Source organism: Triturus cristatus, chromosome 8 (assembly GCF_964204655.1).
Source record: "Triturus cristatus chromosome 8, aTriCri1.1, whole genome shotgun sequence".
In the NCBI taxonomy this organism is placed as follows: domain Eukaryota; kingdom Metazoa; phylum Chordata; class Amphibia; order Caudata; family Salamandridae; genus Triturus; species Triturus cristatus.
The window spans coordinates 1,096,007,826-1,096,034,599 of NC_140591.1; the positions used below are offsets into that span (position 1 = coordinate 1,096,007,826).

A 26,774-nucleotide genomic window follows, 5' to 3' on the forward strand; every position below is an offset into this window, starting at 1 on the left:
TTTACAGAAGATTTCCCGTTTCAAAATACTCATTGATATAAAAATCTGGCCTACATTGGACTTCACAAGGTTCCGAGGTTAAATTGCCTAGCTCTTAAAGTTAGTAATTTATGGGAAGTAGGCCTATTTCTTGCCAAGAAGTCTTTCTGCTTTGATCAGACCCAACCCGTAGGAAAGTAGGAAAAATGAAAATCCTTTTTTGGCCTGGTTGAATCTGAGCCAGATTAACATTTGTAAGGAAGTTTCTCATGAAGATTATCATTATTGTTTGGTTTTTCATGGTTTGTCAAATGACAAAATCCAGAGCAGGCCAAGGTAAAACCAGGAGGTTCTTGACTTTTCTTTTCATACTCCTGAGTGCAAATTCCACTCTAAGAGGAAAAATAGTTAACTTTGATTTCCCGTTCTGCCAAGACGTTTTCAGGATGCAGGTCTTCTTCAGACAACATGGGTTAGAATCCTTACATCTCACAGGGGTATAAACAACTAATGCTAAATGTAGGGCACATACGCACAAGCCTCAAGAGACTGTGTGGGGCCAGGAAACAAAAATACTGCACAGCCATTGTCAGCTTCCCATTGTCAAGAAAATATTTTCAACTCTCTCAGTGTTGATGCTAACCATGTCTGCTTCAGCACTGTGAAGGCTCGTGCCATGTCATAACTAGTGCTATCACCTGATTAGCAGTCATTCACCCCGTAGCCTGCTCCACAAAGATTATCTTTGGGGTCATTATTGGAGAAGCTGCAATACCAGGCCTTCAGATATCAAGCAGGTTGTTAGACCTGTCAGCCCTTTGGGTGGTCCCTCCTCATCATTATTTATTTTGTCCCACTTTTGCCTCAAACCCTGTTTGAATTTTTCCTTTTTGGGAACCACCAGACTTTTTCGTGTTGCTGCAGATTCAGGGAGCCATTTTAGCTACCCCTGAAACTTCTGTCTGAGGGCCTGGAGCACAATATGGTGGCCACCTGTGACATCACCAGCATCCACTGGAACCTACTAGCACCTTCCAGAACATTCCAGAACCCTGTGACCGTTGGAGGCGGTTTAGAATGTTGGGAAGCAAAGACAGAGAGTTGGCAGTTGGAGTTGTCAGTTGGCACCTGACTGGTGAAGAGTGAGCAGCAGAAACCTGAAGGAGGAAGGAGTGAGGCAGCAGGGGTGGAAACTTGTGCCTGGAGTGGGGTCCATAAACCCACCCTTGATACTAGTCCCTACTGACTGAGCCCAGCCTGGAGCCCTGTGTGGGAAGAAGCAAGAAAAACCATGCTAAGGACCTGGACAGCAGGAACAGGCCTTAGAAGTCAAGGAAGCAAGTACCTGACCTGTTTATTGGTTTTCCCTGGAGCCGGACGTCGAGTAACCTGGAGACCTGGAGCCTGAGGTGGAGAAGCGGCGCTGACTGGAAAAGCAGACGTCGTACCCAGAGCTGCCAGAGATCGTGAGAGGGCGCCGACGGAGGACGTGAGGAGTACCAGAGGTCGAGGAGGAAGTCACCCAAGGTCGAGTGAGCGGTGTCGACGGGGGAGTGAAGTCCGCCCTCCGGAGTCGCCGGAGACCGAGGTGAAGTGTACCGGAGGTCGGGAGTGGAGATCGCACTCCGGAGTCGCCGGAACCTGAGAGAATCGTGCCGGAGGTCGGGAGTGGAGGTCGCACTCCGGAGTCGCCGGAAACCTGAGGAGAGGAGCACCGGAGGTCGGGAGTGAGGATCGCACTCCGGAGCCGCCGGAAGTCGACATCGAACCAAGGCCGGCCGACGTCATCGAAGCTGAGGTCGCCATCGGACCGGAGCCGCCCGAAGTCGACATCGAGTCAAGACTGCCCGACGCCATCGAATCGGAGGTCGAGATCGAGCCGAGGCCGCCGACATCGAACCGGAGCCGTCTACCGGCGTCGTCAGGAACTGACATTGTGCCGAGGCCGCCGACGTCGAACCGGATCCGCCTCACGGCGTCGACACGACTCCAGCGGCGTCGGAACTTCAGAAAAAGGGCAGTAAGTGGAATAGAGGGCGCCAAAGGCCCTGTGGAATCCTAAGAGACTACTCTAGGGGTTAGAGAGGTGCTGGAACCAGCTGGACTGTGCCAGGGGTGAGCTGAGACTAATTTAGAGGGGTTGTGTAGAGTGAGAGAGCCAGGTCTCTGGTATTCCCCCCTTGATCTACCTCAGTTTAGGCCTCAGCCTTGTCCAAGCCAGGGAGTAGACACCCTCAAGCCTTCCACATCCCCACAAGCTGTGCCTGGGCCAAATCAGCCCATAGTAATCTCAAATGTGATCTGAGTATATGAGTGTCACTGTCAGCTTTTAATTATTTATTGAGGGCACTGTATTTATTGTATTTAACCTATTTATTGCTTCACTGTATTTATTGTTCCACAGTATTTATTGTTGCACAATATTTATTGGTTTACAGTATTTATTGCCTCAGAATATTTAATTGCCTGTATGTATTGCACTTATATTTATGCCTTCCTTATTTATGATCACCCCTATTTATTGAATCATTAAGACAGTATTTATTTGACCTGCACTATTTAACAAGCCTTGTATATTGTGATTGTGTTATTATTTATCTAATCAGCAACTAAGAGAAAAAGAAGATAAACAGAGATATTTTCATAATTTTTACGGTGTAGAGTCGTTTTTGGAACAGATGCACGCATGGTTATTGTATGGGTATGTCGTATGCTTAGCACGGTGCCTGATTCCTGACCACTCGAGCCAAGCTACCACTGTATGTCCTGGAAAGACCCCGTTACCACCAACCTCCTCCGGTGTGGGAGTGGAGTATTTCCAACACAGGTCATCTCATTAGTCTTAATTTTTTGACCATTCTGCGCTCTGTGATGGAATCAACATTGTCACTGATTAAGAAGTACAGGACGAAAAACAACTGCCCCTTTCTTTATAACCTCAGCCGGATGAACATATTAAGGAAATCCCCTTAACTCAAAAAAAGATAGAGTAGTATGATAGAAAAGAAAACAGGAAAAATATTTTGGGAATGATCCTCTAAATAATAATGAAGAACCTATGACAGTGTTTGACAACACCTCTAGCCTAACGCTTGATAACTGGATCCAGGCTGCATAAAGCCATCCTGCTATTTAAGTAGGACAGACAAAACCACATTAATTATGGCTTCTTCATAATCTGTGAAGACTTCTCGCTGTTTCTTATTTTTATTTCATCAAGAAGATTTGCCATCATTTGGAGGGCCAAGTTGTTGATTGAGACCACTACAAAGCTTTTGCACTGCTCAGTTTTCCCAGATTAGTGGATCATGATGGGTCCAAGGGCAACATGATCTCCATGCCCATCCGAGCAGGATACATTTCCCACAAGGCCATAAAGGGGACAAAGTTACTTTGATCAAGTGGGTAATTGATATATTGCCGCCTGACTACTGCTGGAATTCATGGAAAAGCCATTGGTATTCACCCCTACGCCTTGAGGAATCGAGGGTACAACTTCAAAAGCCATATTCAGAGGCTCATATGCTCCACAACAGTTTGCGATTGGATTTGTGCTGGCACTGGAATAAAATCTTGGGATTAAATGAAATGTAGCTAGTCCCTGTTGCAGAGGAACTGGAAGGACCTCATTTAATTGATGTTCTGAATAGTGACGTTGACAGAAGTGATTCCCGATCTAGGATGTGGAAATTTGACGTCATCATGCACCTACAGGACACTACTTCCCTATCCACCAGCTACATTGTAACTTCGTCTGGTTCAGAGAGGCACAGAGCACAGGAGTCCTGCCCTATGGGTTGCAGTTAGCTCCAAGGATGTTCACACCTGGCGCATATTGCGGCTCATATTTATAGGCTGGGTGCAGGGAATTTTGGTGGAGTTCATGTCTTCCCCTACCTGGATGACAGAACACAGGGTGCTGTCTTTGCTGGAAACCTCTGGGGTAGTTAGGGCATCAACCAGTGAGTCAGCCCGGTCACGCATGAGCCTTCTGTACCTCGTGCCATACTGCATCATCAAAGTACTATTGTGCATACTTAGGATACCAGTCCTGCAGGAAGAGCTTTACAACAGTGGGCACAGGGGGATCAGTATTGGTTGGATACGGTTCAGTTGATGGACATAATATAAGAAGCTCCGGGCTGGATGATCTGTCATTTGTATCTGGGAGTGCAACTCCTTTCTACCCACCGCCTCTGGAGATCATAGTTGTTACAGATGGTTCCCTGGAGGTTGAGAAACTCACCTGACATCACTTTCAGCCAGGGGATTGTGCTCTGAGGAGAAAACAATATTCGGACCAACAATGTGCTGGTACTGCTGGAGCTCATATGTGCCAAGAGAACATTAGGGAGACAAGTCACAAAAATTACAGTGCTGAGAATGACACACTGTACCCAGGCAATAATCTGCATTCTGAATCAAGGCAATGCTTGCTGACCTTGTCCAGAGAGCGACAAGACTTCTGGATGTGGAGTGGCAATTTGAACATTTTACAAAGGCATGACAACTTCTGTGAATAAGAAAGGATGGGGCAGATGTTCACTGCAGGTCGGAGTCTGGTTTTCAAGAGAGGGAACAGGTGTTGGATGAACTAATAAACCAATAAAGGACCCCAAAATTAGACCTGATTGCTACTGTGCAAAACAGCAAACACTCTGCCTTTGCATGCAGATTTCATGAGAAACTGCATCAGTGAACAGTGGAGTCTTGGAGGTATCGCTGTGGAAGGAGTCAAGTAACAGACCATCCTCATTGGGTTCTGGGGCATAATTAATCATCCAACATCCACAAGACGGTGCACATGTTGTCTGTTACCCTAATTACAAAGTTAAGTGGACTTCCTAAAGATCTGGCCAGGTTGCACACTACCTCTTTGCACAAAATCTAGAAAGAGTTTTGGACAGTCACCTTTGTTAAGTAAGAATGTGCTGGCCAGATTCAACAAAAATGGCCACATACTGCAGTTTTTAACTTTATGCAAATGTTAGTGTTTTAAGCTTCTGTTGAAACTGTTCTTGTGTATGCTGCCCCTATTCCGTATAAATCTATTGTCATGTAGAACCTATGCTTAAACTGATAGTTTAAAAACTGCTTGTATGCAATGTGAAAATAAATTGCTTTTGCTAATCCAGTGTGAGGACGATGGAGTCAGAACTCTTGACAACCATTCTGTCAGCTCTAAGAAAGTAAACCGCCTTGCCTATGCTTTTTTTTATCTTTCTTTACTTGCAAGGGCAATCGGAGCAGTTAGGACCATTAGAGATTTCAAAGCACACCTAGAAGCTGTGAAAGAAAAGAGGGTGATGTTCTGGTTCTGTTTTGCCGGCTGCTACAGCAGTCTGTGGTACATACCACCCTAAACAGATGTATTACAATGAGCTCTGCCACATTGACGACTTAACCAAGTATTGCTCTTGTTTAATTCACCGTGTCATTATGCTTCTTCTTAGGTGCCTTCATTGAGGATTCTACAAATATTTTGGTGATGTGAACAATAATGGAAAAATAAAGTGCTAATATAACGGTGTTACCAACTGACGGAGGTGATACTGTCGTGTAGTTCCTACCTATCCGTAGAACCTGCGCATTGTTTGGACAACATAAACTAAGGGCTCGGTGCCTAGACTGATTCCGGACACCCCCGCAGGATATGTTGGCCTATAGACCTGCTAGCTCACAGTGCCACTGTAAGCCCCCCTAACCTACTAGGGAACGAGCAGTTTCTGACAACCACTGAACATGACAACCCTGATCACTCGGACATCGTGGAAAAAGTACAGAACCTTTCGCTCAGTCACTCGTGCTCACTTAATCTCAGAGGAATATACAGAAAATACACAGTGGGACTTTTTCAATAATATTTATTGAACCAACGTTATTCTTGTATAAAATACGTGTGCTACAATGATTAGTAGACAGAAGCAGATCACCAAGAGAGTGAGCAGTAGATACATTTCTACCATGGTGCTGAAGCAATGAATATATGCAGGCATATATGCAGTATGGTAATCTAACGTACTCCTACGATGCAGACCCTACACAAAGTGTACCTGAAGTGTGTATGGGTGTTGAGCGAAGAATCCCCCCCCCCAAGGGACGATCTAACCCCATTACGTGATCTGATAGAGTGAAGGACCCCGTCTTGGTCTCGAGTTGGACACCCCTCACAGAATGTCCGACCACTGCGTGGTTGATTCTCAGCATAGATGGACCTTCAGTGTCAGCAGATGTGCCTCCTCTTCTAATCTATCTGGATGCCTATTAACTGTATTAAAAGTTGCCTCCACGATGTGCGTGCTAGATTAGTGATGTTGTGGATATGCAGATAGCGCAGTCACCCTGTGGATGAAGATAGGACGACTTTTGTACCTAGTGCGGAGAGAGGCCTAGTACATTATGTTCAAGGCATCATGATAATGTTGTGTCAGATGATATATGAGGCAGTGCTGATGAAAGATGCCACCTGCGTGGTGGCTTGAGCAGCAATCCTAATTGCTGCAGGAAGATTTTGTCAGCCTCTGAGGGACTCCGAAGATTGTGCTGCATGAGGATGTCCGCATCCAGTGCATTCATGAGGTAGAGCTGTAATAGGCTTGCCACTGCCCACTAAGGTACAGGGCGTAGTGGAAAGATGGCTATTGCCACTTATGAAGTCAAAAGGTGGAGCAGAAAATATGTCATCCACTAGGAAGGAGAGGTGTGGCAGGAAGAAGAGGTGTGGCACAGCGGCCAGAGAAGCTGACTCCATTTCACGGAGATCACGGTTCAATCCCTGCCAGCGGGAGATCAGCTCAGCATCATGTGTCTCTGGGCAAAACCTCACTTAATCTCCCTGACGCCCCCCAGTGCCTGGATACTCTTAGAGGTGATAAGTTTGCGCTTTACAAATGTGGAATTTAGAATAGTGCTGAGATGTACCTGCTTGTTTCCAACTGCCCATTATGAAGTGGTGAGGCAGCGCATCGGATCAGCAAAGAGGCTTACCATTGCCAAGGAGGTAGCATCATAGGATGAGATGCCTGGTTGGAGTCAGGCGAGTAAGAAGATATTCCAGTGCAGGATTCCGCCTCATTAGTGTGCGAGGCAAGTTATGGGACCTCTCTCTTCACACCAGGGGCTGATGGGTAGAGCGCGGCTTGGAGGGTGAGCTGACAATGGAGTTTCAGGTGACCACGGTGTGCGCCTAGAGAGGCATATCTTCGAATGAAAAAAAACGTAAAATGACTGTCCTGTACAGTTGTAAGGTGAGAGTGTCTCATTGTTTCCCTTGCCCGATTCAGTAGTTTCCAATGTTGGGCTTGATGTGTGTCAAAGAATAAGTGACACATTTAGTGAGGAGGCATATCGCGCAGGGGCTGCCTGAGTTTTTTTGCAGTGTCCATTTTAAGTGCACAATGGCAGTTCTGTTGAGTATGCAAAAACAACAATTGATGGACAGAATGCAGAACAATGTCATACATTCACCACAGTACAGATATCTGGGCCTAAATCCATCTTTTTTTTGCTCACCATGCCATTCCAGTTTGAACCCAGCCATATGCAAATCAGTCTTGACCCTGTGCCTCATGGGAACAGTCCAGCCCGAACTGCCAAGCCAAGTCATCCCTGGACTGGAAACAAGCATCCTAGGACCGGTTTCGGGGTTTCACCCCTCTTCAGCCAGGATAGCTTGATTCCAGTGGCATGGAGAGCACGGGACTCACGTCTGAGCACTGGATTCAATCAAGCCTGGCTGAAGACGGCTGAAATGCCAGAAACCGGTCCTAGGAAGCTTGTTTCCGGTCCAGGGAAGGCATGGCTTGGCAGTTCGGGCTGGACTGTTCCCATGAGGCACAGGGTCAGACTGATTTGCATATGGCCATGTCTGAACTGGGGTGGCAGAGTGGGGTAAAGAACGGTGATGGATCAAACCCAGCTCTGTTGACTGGGTTTGAGTGTTTGATTGGTTCTGATGCTCCGTCCATCACTCCCCCCCCCCCCCTTTTGTACCAGTTCTGTTGGGTATCCCATGGGTATTCAGCTTTTCGCAACCATTTCCTTTGTACAGAGACTTTATACATTGGAATGTTTTGTTTGTCCTACACTTGAACCAAGTCTGGTCTCATTTTCAAAGGAAGAAAAGAAGGAATCATTTCCTTTGCTTGCACCAAGAATGGGCATATTGATGGTCAATCTATTGCACCACTGTAAGTGGTCATGGTTGGACTGTCGCACTAAGATGAGTAGACATGACTGGTTTCTTTGTTTCATTGCAGTATGACTGTAATTTCAATGTATTTTTGTACTTGTGGATAGACTGATTTCTGTGAGTATGTTTTATCTTGCATACCACCACGAGATTACTGGTCTGCTTCTCCTTTGGTCTGAATTCCTACAAATGGATGTGAATTCATGTTGCAATGTGGCACTGTATGGTTGTGAGATGTCGAATGTTGCGTCTCCACTATGTGTTACTTCTTTGCGTATGAGTTTGTCAAATATTTTATCTAAGAATATTCTGCTGAGCTGTGGTTGTTCTTGCACATTTTGGTCTGGTGTCTTGTTTGTTGGTGGGGTTGTATAGCTTGACTGTCAGGCCTTCTATTTATGTGATGTACTTTATAGATAGTTTGCATCTCTTGTAGTTTTGGTAATGATTCGAGTGGTGTATGATAAAGACATTGTTCTTTTAATATTTCGCAAAAAAGAGTTCTATGTCGTGATACCTAGTGCACTGTGTAACTTTTCTGTTTCCTAAAGTGATAAATGCTAGTTGTGCCTTGTGTTTCTTCTGTGAGAATGTGTTGTGTGCATTATGTTTGTTTGTCTTTGGTGTGCAGTATTTTTTAATCTACTGTTCATGTCAGCACGCTGCATTTCATGCCTGGTTGGCGTTGTTTGGGATGTTAATTGGCTGTATATATTTCACCTTGCAAGATATGAGGGTTATGATTAATATCTATAATGCTTTAGATGTATTACAGCTACAAAGAAGGTACGGCAGTATTTTTGATACGTACTCGGTCATAGTAAATATGGTACTGTTACCTGCTCCTTTTTAGGTCGAGCCTGGGCAGCGCATGTGGTGCTCTGCGAGGCATGCTGTATTCAGGTAGAGACTTGAAGCTCCGCCCAGTCTTTTTCATTGGCTTGTGTCAATGTCCACTTTTGGCTGTTCATTGGTCAATAGGCTTAGTAGTTCCTCCCTCCTTAGTACCGCCTTGTCTCATTTTGTAACCTCCCATGGCAACACACCTGTTATGTGTGTTGTTAATCGGTAGGCTTTAATTACAGCCTCGAAGCACTATTTTCACAAATTGCTTTGTCCTGCCTGCAGCTTTGGCTATTTTGTTTTTAAAACAACACAACAATAAAAGGCATTGTCATTTACAATGCCAAATGCTCCAACTCTCGTAAATGCGAGACCCATTTCATTGCAAATGCTTCTTTATATTTCATATGGGATTTAGCTTCTCTTCACAAAGGAGCGGGGTGGCAGGGCGTGTGCGTGTGTGATGTGAACAGAATGTTGGAAGATGCCATGTTTTGGTGGCCGCTATGGCAGTTGGATGTGACAATAAGGTTCAATTCTATGAAGATACCAAGATGGATTACAATGAGCTCTTTCACGTGACCAGTACCTTATAAAGAAATGGTTCTTTTAACTGTGCTTCTTCTTGAGTAAAGGTACTATTTATTCCCTGTCTCCCTCCCTTGTTTGCATTAAATTCTATATCTTGAGTAGAGTCTGAAAAGAGAGGTAGTCTGAGGCTGCGGATTAGAGCATTGAAATCTTGCTAGTGGCAGGGCCTGTACTAGTGTTGACAACCCGGTGCTTTACCTTTAATCGAGTTTTCAGCATTCTAATGAAATTTAAAGCAGGGGTATATTTTGCTGCTCTAAAAGAAGATATATTTGATTTTGCCAGTAGACATCCATTCTACGTTTGTGTTTGATAATATACTCTTTTTCACTTTTTCATATGTGTCACGCATTTCCAGGTTAGCGTAAACTATATGAGTTCTTCATTCGCATGGTTCAGTGATAGTTTTCTTTGACATAAGAACTGTAACATGAAGTGGTCAAGTTCTTGCATTGTGATGATGACAGTTGGTAAAGTATTTTTCAAGGTGCGTATTGTAAAATGACGGTTCGCTCAGGAAAGAGTTCATGACTATATTTTTATCTTACAGGGTATCTGAAGCCTTTCCTGGAAGCTTGCAGCAATGAATCTTTTTTCCGTGCCTGCGCTGTGTTACTCCGACATCCTAAACTCGATGGGCACATATTGGAAAAACTCAGCATTCTACTTCAAAAACTCTCCAGAATCAAGCAAGTACCCAACGTGACTAATTTCTTTTTTATTTCAGTCCAATTAATCATCTTCATGCGTCATGTAGATAAGGTGCAGTCTGAGGTGCAGCATTTCTATAAAATGTTGTTGACTTTTTTTGACGATGACATTCTTACGGTTTTTGTCCTCTTACTAGCTATCTTTTTCATGTTTTTTGTTTGTCATTGATGAGAAGATTTTTTTTTCCAGTTAAATGATCGAGAAAACAGGTAAAAAGAAAGCCAACTACATATACTTCTCATGCCCCTCTGAATTGTAAATGTGTTGGTTTTGTTGCCCTATTGAAGCGGAGCTTTGTACTTTAAAAGCATCGGCAAAGCCAATAGGTCTTGCGTATGCAAGAGCTATTGGGTTTTGTCATTGTTTGTTTGTTGCAGATGGGGTGTGGGTGGTACAGAGGAATCATCAACACATGGGAATGGGTGGTGGTGGGTGTCACGGGGCAAGCAGCGACAGTGAGAGGTGAGAACGGGGGAATAAATAAGTATGATGTAAGCAACAATGGGCAAGCAACAATACAGAGGAGTGGTGTTGCAACGGGCAAGTAAAAACAACAGGCAAGCAACAACATGGGAAGGAAGGAGGAAGCAACAGCAAAAGAGCAAGCAACGATGGGCAAGTAGTGAGGGAAAATGAAAAGAAAAGTACCTAAATCCCAGCGCAAGCAGTGGAAGGACACTAATCACAAGAAAATAAGTCAGTACTTGGTCCCTGCTTCACGGAAGGGAGAAACAAACGAAGAGTAAGTGAAACTGACATGCACTGATCAATGAGGAGCCAGCAAATAAGAGTGAAAATGCAGCCAACGAATGGTGAGCAATGGGCGGTTTCCACGCCCCCTTTTTAGTTAACAAAATGCAATGCAAGCGATATTGGGAGCGCTGTCTCAGGCGAGACCTAATAACATACACGCAATCACAATCCAACATAACACACAGTGCATCAAGGGAAAAACCTCTGTCCGCATATGTACTTTGAGGAAAGCGTTTTGGGACCTGGAACATATAATCAGCACCAGACTCACAGTACTGAGAATTCAATTTCACTGAAAATATGGGGATGGTCCAGAGGAGAGGAGTCAGATACTTGTATTTTGGTATATTCTCTCCATTTTCCCTGTCCATTTGACAGTTTATTTAAGTCTTTGTGATTTTAACAAGTATGATACTCTTCATGTTGCAATAAGAACTTCAGCAGAGTATAGCTAACATAAAGAGAATATAAAGTATATGCAAGTCAAAAATAGATGATAAAGTTGGGCACATCAATACATTGCCATAGACAGAAACAGATCTTTTGGACGTGTATAAAAGATTAGAAAAGGGCCTCACCTCATTTTGCATATTTATGAAGGTTAAAATGTGGCCACACATCACTTAATCAGAATCGCCAGTCAAAGTTTCTTAATGATATTTCTAATTCTATTATATTAGAGTGGTGTAGGTGCAGAGCTCCTACCCTCTGAAAAGCCTTGGCCTTAGAGGAAAATTTACCAAAATATAATTTTAATCATAGGCCTTAAACAACATTGTATATGTTTCTCGGGGTAAAACGAAATCTCAGTGTATGTCAGATACTCCTTTCTGGCAAGTAGGTAGGAAGACTTCAGTCTATTTGTTATCTGTGGCTGTACCCATTGAATGGACTCCAAATGACCCAGTCCCTTTATGGGGGCGATGTAAGGAGCCATAGTCACTTGCTTAGATTTTGGGGAAACCCCAATACTTAAACTAATACTTGGCATAGTTCATCTAAAGCCCAGCAGAATATTTGCAAGAGCTTTCAACCAGAGGCCTTTGGTAAGATGCAGAAAAGAGGCTCAACATTAATGTGTTTGAACTCTGTGCCCATGCAACTAGGCTTCCAAGCGTTCGTCCCCAGATTGGCAGGTCAACCTGTCCTAGTAAGAACAGACAACACAACATCCATGTTCTACAGAGCCACGTAAGGAGGACCACAGTCCAAGATGCTTTCAGAAGAAACTCAACTGCTGTGGAACTGGGCCATTTCTCATAAGGATGGACATTGCTATGGAATATCTGCCAGTCTGCCAGAATGATCAGACGGATGCACTCAGCCGGCAAATGTCGGATTGTCACGTGTAGGAACTGGAACAGAAATAGGTGAATTACATTTTTAATTAGTGGGGTCAACCCACAATCAATTTGTTTGCCACTCTGAACAACAAGAAAAGCCTGTGCTTCGCGAGCAGGTTCTGGCATTCTTTCAATCAGATGGTCCAAGATTTTTGCCTATTCCTTTTGTCCTGATTCTCAGGGTGTTGAAAAAAGCTAAAAAAGACTGTTACGCTCTAATCCTCGTTGCTCCAGTGTGGCCACCCCAGTATTTGTACAGCGAGCTACTTCCGCTGTCAGCATGTCCAGCCATTCCTTTGAAGGTGCATCCCAGGATGCTTTACTTTCTGTGTCTGATGCAGGAATAATGGTCATCATCCACTTCAAATAAATCCTACTCGTATCCTTCCATATTTGTTAAATTTGGCCAAGAGTGGTCTCAAATATTCTTCAGTCTGGGTCCATCTTGATGTAGTCTCGAGATTTAGAAGAACTGACGCATCTTTGTCTACTCAGTTTATGAAAGGGTTTTTCAGGGCATTTGCACATCATCGGCATCCTCCAGTTCCATGGAAACTTAATATAGTTCCCAGCCAGATGATGTTACCTCCTTTTGAGCCTATACATAGAGCAGACTTAAAATTTGTCTTATAGAAAACAGCACTACTCCTGGCTCTGAAATCCGCTAGGAGAGTGGAAAAATCCAAGCATTCCCCATCAGTGAACCTTTACACCAGTTCAAGAAGGACATGGTAATACTCTGGACCAATCTTAAATTAATTCCAAAGGTTCCTACTGGCTTTCACCTAAATTAACCTGTCATTCTTGGATTCCTCGCTCCAAATTCATCTTCAACAGCAGAAAGATCATTACATTCTCTAAACTTGTGTAGATATCTCAAGTTCTATATAGACAAGACAAAAGGCATAAGCACATCAGACCAGCTATTTGTGTCATTTGATCAACCTCAAAAAGTTCAAGCCCTGTCCAAACAGGAGATAGTTTGTTGGCTCTCAGCCTGTATTGCTTTCTGTCATGCCAAAGCCAAGCATCCTCTCCAGGGAAGACTGAGGGCACATTCCAGCAAGGGCATGGCTTCCATGCAGCCACCTGGAGGAGCAGGCATACTTTCATGAAGCACTCCTGCCTAGACGTGGACGCAGAAGCTGGCACAGCAGTGGACAGGATTCCTGAAAAACCTGTTTCAGTAAAGGTGAACCTGCTTCCAACTTAGTTGTATTTTATAAGATGCATTGCTTGCCATTATGATTCAAACATGTTAATATAAAAAAGTTCCAATTTTGGAGAAGAAATGAGTTACTTACCTGCAACTCCAGTTCTCCAACATTGGTATCTTTGATATATTCACATGCGACCCTCCCTCCTCCCTGATCAGAAGTTCATCATATTTATTTTCACACTTCAGCTTTGAAATCTGAGCTGTGGTGGCCTCTAGCTTCCACCTCATTGCCTGAAGTTTGGGTTCTTTCTAATGAAGTTGATGTGCTACTAAAGATTTCAGGCCTATTACCTTTTTTGAACTGTATATTGTAGGCTATATATTTTGCACTTTAACTATATGCCAATATGTTAGTGTATCGGGTATTCCCAGCCTAACGACGGAGAATGATTCAAACATGTGACTGTATAAAAGATATCAATGTTGGAGAACTGGAGTTACAGGTAAGTCACTAATTTCTTCTCCAACATTGGATTTTTTATAGATTCAAATGTTACTCGAACATTCGTCGGATTAAGCTGGGAATGCTCAAGGAAGAATAATCATGTACCATGTTATGTCTTTAAATAAAAACCTTGAAAAGGGGCTCTTTGCTAAAGTCAGTTTAGCTTTCTTTCACCAGTACCTCACTGCCAGACAGTAACACCTGCCTCTAGCAGATTCTGACAGTACGTGCTAGTGCATAGGATTCCTCCTAAGGCTATGCTTTTGATTCTCGTTACTAAAACTGAAGTGCTTTCCTGGCTGCAAGCAATGGCTCGTTGGTGAAAGTGCTGAGTGCTACCATACCAGGCTAAACATTTCCAACTGTTCTTTCAGCATGGAATGAAAATAAAAAATCTTCTTTTGAAGGCTTTTGCCAAATGTGGTCTAAGGAATATTTTTATAGAAATGTTCCTTAGTATATTGTGTTTATTTTTTGGATCCAGGACAGGATATGAACAACTGTGACATCTCCACAGATTTCTTGTTCAGAACAAGAAAGAAGAGAATAACGATGATGATCTATTTTTCATCTGAACGTGCGCCAAATAGGTTCAAGAAGAAAAATAAAGTGGTTGCTAGACAAGTTACTCTCCTCAAAATCTCAGCTTCCAAGCTGCAACAGTGAAGGTGTGATGCTAAGACAAGAGAAAACCAGGATCATCCTGCTGTTACCCAGATACTCCTCGAAGTACTCAACTGAATGTAGAGGTATTTCAACTGCACCACCCAACGTCCATTGCATCACAAAACTCAAAACTGATATCGGTGTCCTGGTCCAAGTGGTTGAGCTCTTCAGATAGAGACCCTTGTGTTGTGCTTATGTCTCTATTTCTATCGGTCTTAACATCAAACAGCCTGATTTAGGCTTTGGAGGACAGCCCAACGTCTGCCACAGCAGTGGAGGTAGTGACTTCCGTGGCCCAGGCGGACTACTGCTCATGGTATTTAGGGATGTCTAAAGCTGCATGGCAAAGATCACTGTGCCTTCAGAGGAGCCTCTGCCACGGTGGCTCCTATGAAGGCATTAAAAGTTTGCCTGAGCAGCCACCATGTTTCTCGCAGCTGCTCAGAAAACTATTTTGTTTTACAAAAACAAACTTCAGAAATGAGGGTTTGTTTGTAGAAGAAAAAAAATGACCCTGGCATTCTGGAATTTTAGTTCAAGTTGTAGGGTTAATTTTTTTTTTCCTCTTTTGCTGGCGGTCTAGAAGAGAAAAATAATGTACATTAGACCATCTGCTCCAAATAGGGCCAACAGTCTGATGTACTTACACCATCGGCCTCAAGTCTGTCTGATCGCTGGTGGAAGGTTTCTCCTTGCGGAGCTATCAAGAGCACTGCCGGCAGAAACATGACGGTTTGCCGGACTCTAATTAGAAAGGAAAGACTGTCAATTTTGCAGATTTAGTATTGTGTCTACAAAACAATAACGCCAGCTTTGACTGTTGCCCGGCCGGCATCGGCCTCTACATCAGATTTGACATTGCAACTGGAACTGGCTATGACAACTGGATAATCTACGCAGGACGATGTGGAGAGGTGCAAATAGCAGAAACAGTAAAGGAAAAATGTTCTGTCCAAGAGAGAGTGGGGGAAAACGTGGAGGAAAAGGGGAAAGGACACATCAAGAAGAGACAAGCCCCATAAAGTGTAAGGACGGAAACCATACAGATAGGTGGTAAGTAGGTACTTTATTGGAGAGCAAGCAGGTATGTGCAGCCACAAGCTTAACCCCCTTTAACTGCCACCACCCTATTCTATATGTTTCCTTTGGAAGAAGGAATACCGGTCAATGGCCACACAAACAGTAGGATGGTAATGAATATCTAAAACCTCCAACGCTTCTAAAAACACATTTGCATTATCCGTTGGTCTTCCTTTTGTCTCCATCTGATTTTATACACGTAAACCCCCTGGCCCGAGACTATGGAAAATAATAGTTTTTTTCCTTGAAGGCGTAAAACCGTCTTCATTCTCTTATTCCAGAGCCAAGACATAATTAAAAAAATAATCCTTCCAATCAGGCCACTTCAACACCGGTTCACCAGGATGAGGTACAAATGGTACTGGTGGTGTGTCCACAGCTTTGTGAACTCATGTTAACTGCAAACACTGGTTTACTTAAAATGTTGGTTCAATTACAATACACTAACTGTGCATAAACCACTACTCTGAAGAAACAGAGCAAAACAATAAATTGCTAGTGAGGTTAAGAAGAATGAGGGTAAATGTGCAACATCAAATTAATAATATATAATACTAATGCAAAATTAGCCTCAATTGTTAATGAAATGTCTCCTATATAAATAGGTGTGCATAGCACCAAAGAGTACGCTCCATAAAACTCAGGCAGTCGTGTCCATAGCGTGCTGTGTTTTTATGAAACATTTTCAAGAATAAAAGAATAAAAAGAAAATGTTCTACAATCAAATCACATCGGCTATTATTCTGTTTCTTTTTGGGAAAAACTAACTTGAAGTTGTGGTTGAGAATTGGACATCGATAATCGTTACAATTTACTTATATGTTGTTTTTAGAGTGCATAACCATTATGTTCTATAAACTGAAATGTGTTTACTGTAAGGTGTGCGGTTCACCAAGTGCACAACTAACATAACAAATTACATAGATTTCCTTATATAATGTTACCGTTGTAAGGTGTGCGTATCACTGAAATGCACGTGCCACCTTACAAACACCTCCAACAGAATTTCAGTGCCTGGGTGTGCGCATCACCGAAATGCGCGATGAAAGATCCTCACCGCTGATCGAATACGAGGAGGGCAGCTCAATAGTGTCAGATCACAGGATGCCCTCCCAAAATGCCAACACATCACAAGCACCGCGTAGTGATGCACTCGACATTGCTCTAAGGATGCTTGCAAAGTTGCCAGGTAACCAGGGATACCTTGACTTGCCAGTTACGTCTGCTTTCTTCACATCCACTGCTCGTGCATCCTTCATGCGCTGCTCTGTTGCCAGGTAACCAGGGACGTCTGCACTTTACGGTTACGTCAGCCTTCTTCGCGCACACTGCTCGTGCATCCTTCACGAGCTGGTCTTGCACTGGGCTCGCAACCGCCGTCTTGCTCCCAAAATCTGCACAAATATTCAACAGCAAAACCTGCTCACTGGGACTTTGGAGACGCTGACTCCTGTCTCCAACACTCCGGCCTCCTCTCCTCCTATGCTTGCTCACCACACGAAAACCCACAAAGCTTCTTAATAACACCACTGCAATTCCTGTACAACTGCACGCCAGCTAAACTTCTTTCCCGATGTCGCCACTTTGTAAGGATGGAAACCACACATTGGTAGTAAGTAGTTATTTTATTGGAGAGCAAGAAGGTACTTGCAGCCACAAGCTTAACTCCATTCAACTGCCACCACCCCATTCTATCTTCGAGAAACTGTGGCATCCCGTTACCAGGGAACTGGTAACCCGGATACCACACAAAGGCAAAAGAGGCTCCTCCTGCTTCTCAAAGAATGTGTGAGAAACATGTTACATTATGTTACATCAGTCAAAGTGATCTTTAAGGAACACAAGGATAGAATGCAAATGCAAACTGCTGACCATTCAAGGAAGCATCCTGATAATTCCTTACAGTCCTGAAAGGCTTAAGATACGCTCTATGACTTGATGACGACATTGAAAAGGAGATCAGTACTAGGACCAACGACATACGGAACCAGTATGTATCCCTTACTGTTGTCCCCATACATTAATTCTGACCCAATTATCAGCCTATCATAAATATGGCCAACTTGTACTGAGGGCCTATGTCTTTCACAATTTTCCCCTGCACGTCTTTCAGGATCCCAAGAAATGGAGGAAAACATGAAGGAAAAGGGGAAAGGACACATCAAGAAGAGACACGGCTCACAAAGGCAAAATAGGCTCCTCCTGCTTCTCAAAGAATGTGTGAGAAATGTGTTACATCACTCAAAGTTATCTTCAAGGAACACAAGGATAGAATGCAAATGCAGACTAATGACCATCCAAGGAAGCATCCTGATTATACCTTACAGTCCTGGGGCGCATTATAAATGCAGCGCATTTGCCTTCATTGCGCTGGACACACCTCTAAAATGGTGCGCCCAGCACAATGAAGGTAAATGCGCTGTATAATGAGGTATATTCTGCCCCCAGGGCAGCCGCAAACTCGTGCTGCCCTGGGGGAAGAGCATTCCTGTGAGAAACGGAGCGGCTGCTTTAAAGCCGCTTAACGTTTTCACAGTGCAGGCGGCAACCCGCCTGCACTTTTGAAGGGGATTAGAGATTCCCTTGCAGGTGGGTGCAGTCAGTGACTGCTCCCACCTGCAAAGGGATGTTTGGGGGCCCATAGGACCCCTGTCACCTCCTCCATAGGGCTGCCGTCAGGGGACGCACTGACAGTGCCCCACCCACTGTCAGTGCGCCCCCTGACCGCTTCGTTGCCTCTGCGCCTATGTCTGTAATACGGCTTGGGCACTGAGGCAAAGGGATTCCCTCATTTGCATGGGACACCCCACCATGCAAATGAGGGAACGCCTCCTGAAGATAGCGCTGGCGCTTTATGTACACCAGTGCTATCGATATTACAGAAGGGGCCGAACAAGCGTCTGCGGGCCCTTCTATAATATCAAAGTCACCCGAGACACGCAAAGCGGGCGCAAACTCCCGTTGCGCTCCACGGGCACTTTGTGTAATTCAGACCCTGGAAGGCTTAGGAGACGCTCTATGACCAGATAACGAAACTGAAAAGGAGGTCAGTACTTAGACCAACCACATACGGAAGCAGTATGCATCTGTTACCGTTGTCCTCATACATTCGTTAATTCAGACCCAAGTATCAGCCTATCATAAATATGACCAGCTTGTAATGAGGGCCTATGTCTTTCATATTGTTCTCCTGCACAACTTTCAGGATCCCGAGAAGTGATTCTAGGATGTCTTTTGTGAATGCAGAGATTTTGACTTCTAGTGATCATAGAACATGTTCCATGCAACCCTCAAGGGAGACTATTCGACTTTTGAAACTTAACAGTTAAAACATGACCTATAAGGTTAATTTTAGGTATGTGCAGATTCAGTGAGATCCTACTTCTGGAGATGATCAAGATGTTCAGCTCCCGAGAGCCGTGAAGTAGGGAGATTGTATGTGCATGAAAGGCCATCAAGATGCCTAATTTTGTACCTCCATCCAAGATGTCCACCCTCAGTTCCCAAGATTTGTGGTTGTGTTTCTGCGCTACAATTCAGAATTCAACTCTTACGGTTAAATGTAATCCAAGGTTTTTCAATTTTGCTCTCGATGTATGGCATAGGTCCTTCGGACCAAACAGTCCCCATGAGCCTTGTGGGAAGGGCCTGGCATTATTACTATTCATTTTCTACTCTACAGTGCCCAAGGACCAGAATAAGCAGTGTTAGGACGTTAGGGACACTAGAAGGGTGGGCACTGGATTTGAAGAAAGTACACTCAAACTATAAAATTTCCAGCTTACTTATCATGTAGAGCAAGAGCTACCAGAGTACCGAAGAGATAATGGGAGTTTGTTTTTATATTTTTGTTTTCTTGAACCTTGGGAGATAAAAACTCAAATGTGTATGGCTAGCTACTATGACATTAGGTCACGTCTTTAGGTGACAACCTTTTCAGAAAATGGAAGTCAGACTTGTATTGAACATAGCTAGTTTGGCCACTCACTTCATTGGCTCCCGGTTCTGTAATACATTCAGTTTAATCCTGTGTGTCTGGCTAATTGAGCTTTCCATAGGGCAGGCCTCAAGGAGTTCTGTTGGAAGTTCACGAATATGTTACATCTCATGCCCTCCATTCTGGTTTGTTCTTTTTTTTTTGCAGTGTTATCAGTTGATCCCATGAGTAAAAAAGTTAGAGAATGGAAAAACAATTTCTTTCAACCTATGAATCCATCAACCTTTGTACTTTATTCCTTTCCAGGAGCAATAAGAAGTTGTTTGAGCTCCACACAATTCACTTAACGCTTCAAGAAATGCAGAGGACAGCAAGCCAGGACCAGGCATTTCTCATCATAAACCTCAATTCCATACTTTTCAACTTGGGCTGCACCAAGACCACCAGTCTCACTACCAGCCAATAGAAAGTTATACTACCGTGGAAATCATTTGTTTAATTTTGCTATTGTGTTTTTACCTTTTTTTCAAACTATTTGAGTATTTTTATATCATTGTCACTTAAATTGAGGTTAGTTGTATTGATACAGCGATACCATACATTGTTGAGTGTATTGTAATAAATGTGTAAATAAACAGTTTTTGCATAAGTTTGTTGTCCTACATCTGCATGTTGGTTTAAAACTTCCAGAAAAGAATCCCAAATCAACAAACTTTATTTTGATGTGAATTTGAATGGTTTTCTTGACCTTTTAAAGCCACCTTTAGTTCTTGAAAAAGCAGTTGCTGCAGAACATGCTAACTTAAGAATATTTGGGTCCCTTGGAAAAGATCTACCTTGGAGCCTCCGCAGTTCGGAACATCATTGAATTTATTACCCATTTTCAGACACTGCAACCCCCCATGATGCCAAATTAAATTGACTTTTATGTTATGTTAAACTTTCAGAAATGGGAGCACCTAAAATAGCCAAAAGCTTACATTGCTGGCATCCTTCAGTAAGAAACTACAAAAAGAAAGCTTGAATAAGCAGTGATAAAACTATTTCTTTTTGAACTTGGATCTATTTTTTGTTGTCTAGCAACAACAATATTTCTGTAATTCCGTATCTAAAAAGCCTGTTCTTCCCATTGTAGGAAGGAAATGGTAAAGGTGACTTGCGGATCTTTACTGTACTTCGGCTCAATAATCGAATAGGACACATGGTCATCTGAGTGCTTCTTATTCCCTTGTTTTGTTAATGTGTTAAGTGGACAATGGGGACCGCAACGGCTCCAATACAGGAGCTATTGATTAGATACAGAAATGCAAAGAGAAGGAAAGGTAGTGCTTAGACACCGATTTAGCTTGCTTCTTTGAGTCAAAGCACTAGCTGAGCCTGCAAGACATCGCCATGTAAATGGTACAGGAAACACCCAGTAAAACATGACCCTTTCATATTATAAACAACTTATTTTCTGAATGAGATTGAACGCCAATATTAAAACACAGGTTAGGTTTTTTATATATTAAGCATCCTGAACTCAGTTTCTTTAAGGTGGTCTCAGATTTCATGTTAAATTAAAATGAGACACAGTAATTAAAGTCTTTTGCTCAGCATCATACAATGTGATACAATGGGCAAGCTGGGGTTTGATCTCAGTTTTCCTGATCACACATTTTGTATTGAACCACAGAATGTTTATCTGAATTTCACTGAGTTAGCGGCATTTGACAATGCTTTGTGCTGGGCACTGCCTAAGGCGGAAAAGCAATAGTATATATATATTTTTTTTTAGAAGCTTTCTTTTCTGGTAGACCTACTTTTATCTGCACTGTTGTACAAGTTTAGTCAGTTGGTATGAAGGAGTGACTTGTAAAATGATCCCAGGCCTGGAAGGGTTAAAAAGTAGGGGCAGAACTGTATAGGGTGCCCAGCACGGCATATGTTGATGTTTATTTGTAAAGGAGTGTATTCTGTAATGTCGGAGCATCGTGGAAATCCCTGGTCCTTGATGGGTTCAAGTGCATTTGCTGAGTGGTATGGTTGTCATAACCCTTGATAGATCAGTTGAAGTGAAGTGAGAGAGTAGCATTTAGATTCCAACATTAAGAGTTGTAAGGTACACTGAGAGAGCAAGGTGGAGATCCCAACTCCCAAACCTAAATGTGTTACTGTGCATTCACTGAGTAGTGTGATGTCTTCAAAATAGGTATTGCTCAAAACCCTCCTATCAATGGTTTTTCAAAACAATGCTCAACATTTTAAACTAGCTGCATATGCAGATGACATCTTATTACTTATGTCTCAACCTCATTCCTCCCTTCTTGCCTTCTCAGAAGAGGTTGTATCTTATAATTTAGTTTCTGGCTATAAATTAAATGCTGACAAATGCGAAATGTTACCCTTAAATAAACGTACTTTTAAACATGACCTCTCTTCCTCTAACTTTACATGGAGACTGTTAGACCTGGCACCTTGGCGTGAGTCTCCTTTCCACTTTTTGCTGATGTGCCTCATGTGTTTTGTTGGTGTTAGCTGCTCAGGGCACTGTGCCACTGCCAATCAGTGCCACAGTGCAAGTGCTCCCTATGAAAAGTGTATACATTGATTGGTGTCCATGTTTGGCTTATTTGGTTTACTATCAGCCCCTAGTAAAGTGCACCAGGAGTGCCAGGGCTTGTAAATACAAATGCTGCTGGTGGGCTTGCAGCACTGGTTGTGCCACCCACAGAAGCGGCCTAGTAAAATGTGTCTAGGGTCTGCCATTGCAGAACCTGCGTGCAGTCTGGTACTGTCATGCTGACTGCGCAAGTGCACCTACTTGCCAGTCCCTAAACCTTCCCTTAACTACATATTAGTCACCCCTCTGGTAGGCCCAAGGGCAGGGTGCCTTGTAAGCATAAGGTAGGACATGCCCTGATGTGTGTGGCATGTCCTAATAGTGAATTACAGCCATTTTCGTTTTTCACTATTGAAAGGCTACCTGCTCTCCATAGGCCAGAATGGGCTGCTGGAATTATTACACTCTATAATCCCAGCAGACTCAGAGAGCATTGTAGAAAGTCAAGTTTAGTATGCCTGAACTCAGAATAATAAAATACTTCTTTTAGTAAAGTTTATTTTAATATCCTGTGTTTGTAAATTCTACTTTTAGAAAGTTAGTATTTACTTGCCTAGCCATTTCAGTCCGCCTCTGCTGTGTGTGTGTGTGTGCTGCCTAGTTTCAGTGGGGAGCAGGGCTGGGGAATTCCAGGAGACAGGCTGGCTGCCAGGTGGTGGGTAGAGAGATTACACCAGGATGGGTGGGAGGAGTACACCTTGACTCTGAATAGACCTGTGCTCTGCCACCACAATGCTGGCTCCGCCCCCTGTGGAGCGGCTGATGTCTCTGCCCTGTGCACTGAAAGGAAAGAGCAGAGTCACCACAACAAAGTGCTCCAAAACCGGACTGAGCCAGGTACAGGCCCCCTGGCCACAAAGAACAAAAGAAACTGTGTATAAAAGAAGGAGCCCTGCTCCTAAGAAATCAGATCCTGTTTACGCCAAGAAGAAACTCTGCCTGAAGAGGAGGACCTGGGAAAGCTGCATGGAGGACTACTGTCTCTAAGCCTGAGAGACTGGCCTGTGGTGGGTGCCTTACTGCAAGAAGGAGAGGAAAAGACTGAGAAGAGACTTTTAATCAACTTGTGCTTTGTGAACAATCTCCAAGGGCTTGCTTGTGAACTTGCCACATGAACTGCGCCCCAGGAACAGTGGGCGCTACACCTCCCTGGAAGAAAGGAAGCGGCTGCTGGTGAATTGCGAACGCTGACCCCAGAGAACCTGTGTGCCCCCATCTCGCCAAGCAACGTGACCTCTGCCCGACTGTGCTGCTGTGAGCACCGTGACGGCCTGCCCCGCCTGGCCTGAACAAAGAAAACTGCCGCCCCCTCGAGCCGGAGCTCGCACCGTAAGGAAAGACTGTCTGATTCCGAGTCCCGAGCCTCTGTGGCCCCGGAGCCGTAGAGACCACTGCGAGGATCGACGACACTCAAGTTCGCCACTTCTGGTTGATGCCTACAGCGCTGCGCCGCTGAAATCACCCCCGAGCCGCCCCTCCTTCCACTCCCATCGAGGTGTGCCGTGAAAGTCCCGAGGCGCCCACCCCCCAAGCACCGTGGTCCTCTGCAAGTGAAGACTGCAACGCGATGCGGGACGCCCTTCTTGTGACTGCCGAGGCCGCCCTGAACTCCCCATCACGATCCAAGGTACTGTGCGCCCCGAACGCCCCGGTACGACGTGTACCTGCCACGGTACGGCCCGTACGCCATCGTCCCCGTACGCTGACACACGCGGGAAGCGTGAGTCTTCGAGGGGAGCGTCCGGAATAGCGTACACTCTGGTACGACGCGTACCTTCACCCGTACGGACCGTACTGTTCTGTCCGCCATCCTCCCCGTACGCCTGCTCACGTGGGAAGCGTGAGACGTAGGGAGGAAGCGTCCCGAGGGGTGTACGGCCCGTACCAAGAGCGGTACGATGCGTACCAACACCCGTACGACCCGTACGGAAGGCGCTTTGACGAGCACGGACCCCCAAAAGGTGCAGATTGCACCCAAACTGTGCATTTTTAAGAACTGTGGCACCCCCAAGACATTGCAACCAAGTAACTGGAATCCCATGTACAAGTGAAGATTGTATTTAAAGCCTGCTTGAGAGATTTACATAAAGGAGCTTTATTTTTATAAATACAGTCTGGTGTCTCTGTGTGGTGGGTTGGTGGTTATTGTGGGACATCCTAAATGCTTAACCTTATGTACTCTAGAGTTTAGCCTGACTGCTCGCGCCACACTACCTAGAGGGTGAGCAGGGGTTATTGTCTGAGAGTAATCCTTTGCCATGACTTAGAGGAAAGGGTCCCTGCTTGTCGCAAGTGCATACCTGCGCCAACCAGAGACCCCGGATTCTAACAGATACCTACTAAAATTAAATATCTGGATCTTCTATTCACTCCCTCTCTTACTACTTCTATTTCTATCGATTTAGATGTGTGCATCCACAAAGTTGCTTCCTTAATTTCTAGATGGCACCCTTTGCACTTATCTTGGTGGGGCAGCTTGGATACAATTAAAATGATGTTAGTTCCTATTATTTTATTTACTATTTCTAATATTTCATTAAATAACTCACTTAAGTCTCATAGAAAATGATACTCTATTGTATCCTCTTTTCTTTGGAATAATAAAAAAATCTTGTATGTCCCTATCTAAATTGAAGCGTCCCAAAGTGGAAGGAGGTGTAGATTTTCCGGATTTTGCTAATTACTATAAAGGATTTCGTTTAAAGCAATCTCTTCATTGGATTTCTTCTTCTTCTTTATTCACTCCGTTATTGGTTGACTTAGAATGAGAGTGTCTCTCTCCTTTTTCTTTTCCTGAATTCATCAAGTTCATGCCCACGCCTCGGAAGATATGTACTCTGATTACTCGCCATACAGGTAAATTACTGAGTTTAGTCATTCCGTGTCACCCTATAAACTGGAAACTTTTTGGGACTCTCCAATCTGGCTTGATACAACTAAATAATAGATCTATTTACTGGCCCTCTTGAGAACCAAAGGGCTACTTTGGGTCAAACAATTTTATTAAAATGATTCTTTTATTTCTTTCTCAGAGGGTTCCGTGTTGTTTGGTTTATCATCTGATTCTGGTCATAGATTTCTGCTCCTTCAAAATGTCATATCTCAGTCATACAATTCTTTTCAGTCGGCTGCTCTTCTTAATTCATCGTCTTGTATCAATTTAAGCAATCTTCTGCTTACATACCCAAAGGCCTCTTCTATTTATTCCCTCGTCCAACATACTATTAATGATCTTCATAAACCCCCATTCGAACTTGCTTGGGAAGCTGACTTTCAAGTTACCATATCTGTTTCTACATGAAAATAGATTTGGATCAAGATTAGGAAATCCTTTTTTTTTGTTTTAATAGACTTTTTACAAAGCCTGTTCTTCTTCGTAGGTATCATTCCAATACTCCAGACACATGTTGGATGTGCTCTGCACAACAGGCTGATCTTTAAACATTTACTTTTTACATATCCCTATGTCTCCACTTTTTGGCACCAAGCTTGGGATCAGATTAATTCCATATTTTGTTTAAATATGCCCTACTCTATTTTAAATGTTTTCTTAGGAAGTGTATCAGATGTGTGGGCTAATGTTTCATTTAATGTGCATATAATAGACCTTTTGTTGGCAGTTGCTTTTCAACAAATCACTAAGCATTTGTAAAAATGTTATGCAGTTATCGTCAAACGCATGGTGGTATGCAGTTTGTTACAATCATAGATTAGATACTGCCTACATGCATCTTGCGTCTCTGGTTTTGAAAGGGCAAGAATTGTGGTCCCCAATTACTCAGTTTTAGATAACTGCCAAACGATTCCATATACTTTCCCTGCAATTCAAGAAGTTCTTAAACCCCTTGATTCCCTTTTTACTTGCAGTGTTTTTTATTTTCTCATTACTGTTTGATTACATATTTAGACGTTTTTCTTGATACTTCCAATCAGACATTATGCAGTGTGGTTTCATTTGTATGTTAGTCCTTCTCCATCCCTCATTTTGTATTGATCAAGTTTTTTATTTTTTCAATCTCTAATGTTGTATTCATATGTATTTTAATTAATGTTTTCCTTTCATGATTTTAATAAATCTCTCTTTAAACTTAAAAAAATAGGTAGTGCAAACATACTGTAGCAGAGCAATAGGGTGGTCTCTGTTCTCAAGTGAATACGGTGCATTTGTCGAGCTGTGTACTTATCCCTACAAGTAATTGGTAGAGATCCATTTGCAGAGCAATAAAGTGCTGTCAACTCCAGATGGTTTCAGGGGCCTTGGTAGGGAAGTGTGGTGATTCCAGCACTGGATGGAGTAAGTTCCTTTATGAGAGCAGTGTGTAGCCCCAAGAAGTGGGTGAGCTCATACGCACCAGTAATGTAATATAAAAGTGCCATCCTGGATGTTGTGTGGTGCTATGTCAAACCAGTGTTT

The 26,774-nt window shown here is 43.6% G+C and overlaps 1 protein-coding gene across 1 annotated transcript in view; it reads left to right on the forward strand.

Annotated features, from left to right (window-relative positions):
* The window catches only part of CCDC138 (coiled-coil domain containing 138), a 252,752-nt gene extending 232,357 nt beyond the window's left edge, over nt 1-20,395 (forward strand). Inside the window, exons 14-15 of the mRNA XM_085622639.1 lie at nt 10,155-10,293; nt 20,065-20,395. Of these exons, the coding sequence (XP_085478765.1) occupies nt 10,155-10,293; nt 20,065-20,224 (299 nt within the window). The 3' untranslated portion in view covers nt 20,225-20,395. The remainder of the gene's footprint in view (nt 1-10,154; nt 10,294-20,064) is intronic.
* Nucleotides 20,396-26,774: the final 6,379 nt, after the last annotated feature.